Source organism: Thunnus maccoyii, chromosome 9, assembly GCF_910596095.1.
Source record: "Thunnus maccoyii chromosome 9, fThuMac1.1, whole genome shotgun sequence".
In the NCBI taxonomy this organism is placed as follows: Eukaryota; Metazoa; Chordata; class Actinopteri; order Scombriformes; family Scombridae; genus Thunnus; species Thunnus maccoyii.
The window spans coordinates 15,391,985-15,398,412 of record NC_056541.1 but is presented as its reverse complement, the minus strand read 5'-3'; the positions used below and the strand labels follow the sequence as shown (position 1 = coordinate 15,398,412).

Here is a 6,428-nt window from a genome sequence, read left to right as displayed (position 1 = left end):
TATTGACTCCCTATCAGTTAATACATTTTACAGAAGAACTTTCCACTTTCAGCACATGAATGTGAAAACAGCCTTCTGGTGTCAAACTCTGCACAGTGAAGTTCAAACATTCAACTGTAGGAACAAGAGGAAAGATATTTGAGTGGAGGGAGACTTTAAATATTAAAAACTCAAACCGATCAGAAGTACAGACCTCAAGCATTCAGCTATGACCAACGAAATTGTACATTTTATTGAAAAATCCCTCAGTGAACATTTTTTGACAGTGTAAAGACGGAAAGTATTACTTGTTGCGGAAGTATGTGGAAAACCATATGTGTAATGCTATGGGAAATGCTAATATATCGATAAGATCTCTTAACTCTAAATTGAACTCTGAAATCAGTTTAGGGCTGAACATGGTGCAATGAAACTCTTCACATGAAATACTGTGTTAATATTATTTCTGTTTATGATGGAGGTGGTGTCCACTGCCTGCGAATCAAAACTGATGTATGTGATATTGATCTCAAGAGCAAAGTTCTTTCACTTGAGGCCTGAGTGCATGTTGGGCACAGAGTAGCGTTCCTGGAGGTGGTGGAGGTTCTGAAAGAAACGTTCAGCAGGAAAAACTTATATGCAGAAGTGTGTCTATGTCTACCTTTTTTTAAAAAATCATTTTAACCACTTCTTTACAAGATCTCAGGTACTGAGAATACAGTATCTATAAAAAGTATTCAAACCCCTTGGACTTTTTAATACTGAATCACAGTGGATATATTTTATACTGAATAAAAAGAAAGATTTAAAATACATCATTGCAATTAGAACATACAATATATAAACACAGAATTATTGCAGAAGTATTCACTTCCTTCAAGCCAATATTTAATATAGGCACTTGTGGAAAGGTGGTGTTTTCCATTTTTATGGAAAGATAGAGAGATGAGGAATGACATGCAACAAAGGTCCCTTGCCAGAGGTGAACCAGGGACATTGCACTTCATGGTCAGCACTTTGACCTCTAGGCCACCAGGGTGCCCTGATAATGCAGTTTTGAAAGAAAATTAAGCAGCAGTTGACTTAAACTCATGTGATACACAATGCTACATGAGTGCAATTTTTCGGGTCTATTATTGTAAAAGAAAGTTTTGTCTTTTATGTTTTGATCACCTTGAGGAGATGTTTTCTGTTGATCAGCGTAATGACATGCACTCTGAGTCAGTGTTGTTAAACAATAAACCATTAGGGGGTGAGTGCTTTTCCTATGTGCTTAATTTGAAAAAAAAAAATACTCGTAATACTTTTCCCAACAGTCCAATATTGAATCCACAAAGAGCAAATTATATTTTCTTATCAACCATCAAAACTTTATTGATTAGAAAGTAATAATTTGGATATTTTGCAAGTGACTTGGAAGAAAAGTTCCAGTATACACATTACATATCAATTCAGCAGAACAGGGATGCTAACAATGGAATGCAAGGTGTTGCAACAGTTGCACAATTTTATCAGAGGATCTCTGTATATATATGTATATATTTGTATATATCATACAGATTACCACTGTGCTCTTGCTGACCAAGTCTCACTGAGACGAGCCTCCTCTGGGCAGTACTGTCCGTCTCACACTGTTCGGCCTGTTGGGGCCAAGTGTCCCTCCTCCTACCCCGGACGTGCGGAGTAGTGGCCCTGTGCTGACGGTAGGGCTGGGACAAGGAAGGGCACCATGTCATTATTCGGAATAAGGAGGGCTGTGAGCGTGGTGGTTGCCTGTTTCATGCCCTCATCCTACCCTCGCAAGCTCAGTCTTTCTTGGTCCTCTTGGCCTTGGCTATGTTTTCCTGACGTTTCTGCTTTTTCTTCTGTTCCCGATCACGTGCCTCAATCATCTTGGCCAGTTTCCAGGACAGCAGCGCACTGGCAATGAAGAGAGGCGTCAGAGCCAGTATGACTGTGGTCAGGAAACCGTAGGGATCTTTGGCAGCCCACTCCACCACATATTCTGCCCAAGCCTGAATGTCAATCATCCTGCTCAACAATGATGAAGCTGATCAAACCTGAGAGTGGGCACAAGGAAAGAAAGCAGTGAATAGCCAGAGCTGTGTGATAGGAAAGAAACAAGAGTCTGCAGTCATGCTAGCGGCTCAGTGAGGCTGTGCTAAAGTACAGCTGTGCTTTGAGTTAAATGTTAACGTGAACATGCTGATGTTTAGCAGGTACAATGTTCACCATCTTAGTTTAGCATGTAAGCATGCTAATATTGGCTTTTTAGCACTAAACACAAAGTACAGGTGAGGCTGATATGCATGTCATTAGTTTTGCAGGTGTTTGGTCATTAACCAAGGTATTGAACAAATTGGAATTTTGACCTGATGGTGGTGCTAGAGGAAAAGTCAGGTGATCACAAAACTGATTAGGACTCATCAATTTGGGACCTAGGATGGCTAACATGGCTAAAATAAATGTAGCAAGTGCAGAAAAACAAAGCAGTGAAGAGCTAAAGCTGTATGCAATAAAGTAACTAAAGGATCCTCTCCCAATACTAAAGTTACTGAGTGGGCAACGTGGATTACAGCGTATGTACATTCATAATCATATCATCTATATACATATATATGCCACAATGTCATACATTTTCTGGAAAATAACTGGAGAAACTGTTAATGGATATATGGTTGTAAAATAACCAGACTAGTGATAGAATGATTAGTCAATTAGTTGACTGACAGAAAATTTATTGTCAACAATTTCCATAAACCAATCATTGTTCAAGCCATTTAACAAGGAGAGAAACCAAACATTTGCCAGTTCAAGATTCTCAAACGTGAGGCTTGGTTGTTCTTCTCTCTTTTATATCATTGTAAAATCTTTGGGGTTTTGGACTGCTGGTTGCACATAATAATCAATCTGACAACATTAAATTGGGCTCTGCAAACCTGTGATGGATGTTTTCCACTGTTTTCTAACATTTTAGAAAACTAAATAATTAATTGAGAAGACTTACAGATCACACAAATTGATCAATATAATAGTTACTTGCAGCCCTAAACCAGACACACACAACCTTTCTGGCAAATTAAATACCTGACAAATTATTGCATTTTCTCACGCTGATGCCAGAAGAAAACAACATAAAAATCCAACATTGCCATAGAGTCATCCTGCTCATTTATTTGCAAAATTGCCCAAAATGACCTAATACACTCAGAGATATTAAAAGAATAGCAACCATTGAATAAACGGTATGGCAAAGTCTCTGACAGTCAGCTATATTATAGTCTGGGTATATTTAATCATATTTCCAATCCAAACTGATATTCACAAGGACAATTGCTCAGTTGCTCATCACATTGAACTGCACTGTAACAGGGAGTTAAACTTAACTCATGTATGAAGTTTCTCAGTCATCTAGGTCAAAGAATACCCATCACTAGTATGTAGAAGGCTACTGGACTTATTGTAATATTGGAGGTTTTCCAACACTGATGAAAAACTGATGAAGCATCTTGGATGAGTCATAAAACATCCTCAAAACCTTTTAAGAGTGTAATGGAGAGTCTGAGGAAAGTCCCGCTACTTTTCCTCAAAAAAACCTCTACAAATTGATTCTTGGTGTGATATTAGGCATTGAACAGGGGCAAACATTTTGAGATGGTCCTCTCAAGTATTTCAGAGCTCAGTCTGGGAAAAAAAGGCTACCTCACTGAGTTTTGTACAATTTTTCACAACAGTGTCAAAACCAACAATATTACGATGTTAGATTATACATCATATCTATATGATGCCAAATCCAGTGATTATACAAACAAAGATATCAGCTGGGCTTGTAAATAGCTTTAATTCATTCCAGACTGTGGTGCTAATTAAATGAACTTGCAGCTAATCTAACGTAGACACCATATAACTCAGAGGGAGTACATTACATCTTTACAACGGGATTTCGTCTTAAGTCAGTTATCAAAACTTTGTCTAGACGCATCACTTTTATGACGAATCGAGCCACCAATGTGGTTTCGTTGAGTCATGTGAAGTAATCGTAACTTGTTGAGCGCTCCGACCAATCAGTCCCTCACACAACCGCTAACTGTTAATGACCCGACACGTAGCTAACTAGCTTACATTAGCATTCACAGACAAACCCGTAACAAACCCTCTACTCTGCCGTCACTAACCTACAGTCAAGTTTAGTTGCTCCTCGCCTGCCGTTAATATTACATCAGAATATTTAAGATGAACATGTAAGATTTAGCTACAGTTCTACTAACGTTAGCACCGCTAGCTAACCCGCCCATCCATAACGGCCTAACTTTGAGCAGCAAGACCACTGGCTCCCAGCTCGGACAATGCATGTGAATCTGACGAACCAACGAATCTATATTCCTCAATGGTTAGTTAAGATGAAAAAAAACGAACTAAATACAGCATAAACTTACCAAAAAATGTAGTGATTTTTGTTTATGCCCACGATAATCAGCCGCAGCTCCTCCCTGTTCCGGGAAGTATGACTGGTGTGGCCCGGACAAGCTGCTCGCTCACGATTGGCTATCACGTTTTCCTTTGAAGATGGGAATTGCAGTCCTTTAGCCAGAAACAGGGCTGATGAACACGTCAAAACACAGGAACTGCAATAAAAGCATTTTAAATTAAAGCGCACGGAGTGTCTACCTTCGGTGAGTTTGACATAGTCTCAGAGATTAACTGTTTAGACATTAGACAATGTATAAAAGCCTACTTAGGACTGTTATTTATAAGAATCACAAGGCCCTGTGTGATTCATACTCTTTAGCAATGTGCCATATTTCCTGTAAACACTGCAATTTAAAAATTAATTATTAATACAATAAGTAGATGTGCTGATGAGTGGGTGACACTTACAGTAATAATCATATACAGAGAGGTAATATATAGCCTACAGAGGGGCAACAACACCATTTTTAATATGAATGCTGTTCTCATTATTCTTTCATTCTTAAAAAAGTAATTTAGGAACAGGACCATGTGGCATAATGTGAGTTGAAATAATGTAGGAGGGGGTGGCATATACTCTGAATCACTCTGAAATCAAAGCCTTATTTATTTATTACAGGTGCAGAATTTAAAATGTGAATTTCACTGACATGAAATCAAACATGAGTGTTGAGATGTGTTTGATGTGTTAAGATCAGTTTTGATACTAAGAAGAGAACAGTCCTGTTACCAGGCAGCTGCTGGTTCAAATCCCCAGATTGTCTGTAAAAGTTTGGGTATAATACTCTCTTGTCTATCTGCATTCTGTAGGGGTTCTTTATAGAAAGATATGCATATGTGTAACAAAAACATGCTATAAGAGTGTCGGCTCAGCATTGAATAGCGATATAGACAAATATTACATAGATATGAACAATGCAAACCCCTTGGAACACATATAGTCAACTTTGTGACAGGATAAAGAAACATATGACTCCTAGCTGTTGTAGAAACTTCTGATCATGTGTAAAACCGCTATACCTGAACTACAAAGTAAATGATAAGGCAATAACTTCACTCTGTAAAAAAAATAAATAAATAAAGCCAAAGGCTCCACTGGCTCTCTGAGAAAGATGACTAACATAACAAAGGAGGACCTGCTGGCTTTGTGAACTTCCTGTGGGGAAGTATTGAAACCAAATCAGGTTAGGCCACATCTGCTCTGTCCATACGGCATGGATCACTTTCAGAGCAGTTCAAAGGCCAGCCTTTTAGTCCTACTCACAGAGGAAGAAGAGGGGCAGCTGGGAACACATGCAGAGGACAGACACATTGCAAACACACATTCTGGTTTACCAGCATAGTTTAGGCCAAGTTTTATAGACAATCTAGAAAAAAACATCCACAATCTGGTCGCTTTTTTTTTCTGAAATGGTTATAATTATTAGTTCCTGCATGTCTCATCAGGCAGGGAGATCCAGGGGGTGGGCAATGCATCCACACCCTAACCCCTGATGACTATTTTACTCCTACAGACGTTGCCCCCCCTTCTTGAAACAGCTACAGTATGCAGCTAACATTATCAACAGACAGGAAGGGGGACCATAAAATGACTGCACCACAATTTATAGTTAACCAGCTCCACTATGGTGTGTGTCATAACCGTTGCGAGAAAAACCACTGGTCTGGTCAGACCTTGAGGAATTTCCAACATCCTTTGATTTTTCAATTTTTGGTGAAAGGTTGATAGACTTACTGGAGTGAGGTCTTAAAGGGCTATTCCAGCAATTTAGTCACACTTTCATAAAGTTTGGAAACTTGTGAGAAAGATTTAAGAAAGGATGATTAAAATCATTATAGCAAAGGCGTAGGGTCAGGACTTTTAATCATTATGGGTGAAGCCCCCAAAACACTGGATCCACACATAATGCAACTCAATAGCGTTTAAACCCTGCCTGGTAAATGCCCACCTCTTTGTAACAGGCCTTCTGTTTAAACGT

The 6,428-nt window shown here is 38.9% G+C and overlaps 1 protein-coding gene across 1 annotated transcript; it reads right to left on the bottom strand.

Annotated features, from left to right (window-relative positions):
* Nucleotides 1–1,322: 1,322 nt before the first annotated feature.
* Nucleotides 1,323–4,562, bottom strand: smim15 (small integral membrane protein 15). Its single transcript, XM_042422456.1, has 2 exons — nucleotides 4,416–4,562; nucleotides 1,323–2,039 (listed from the first exon to the last, which is right to left on the bottom strand). The coding sequence occupies exon 2, from the start codon at nucleotides 2,007–2,009 to the stop codon at nucleotides 1,785–1,787; it is 225 nt and encodes a 74-aa protein (XP_042278390.1). The 5' UTR covers nucleotides 2,010–2,039; nucleotides 4,416–4,562; the 3' UTR covers nucleotides 1,323–1,784.
* Between the last annotated feature and the right edge of the window lie 1,866 nt (nucleotides 4,563–6,428).

Excerpts from the sequence above, each read along its gene's own strand:
- smim15 (XM_042422456.1), bottom strand. The coding sequence starts at position 2,009 with ATGATTGACATTCAGGCTTGGGCAGAATATGTGGTGGAGTGGGCTGCC.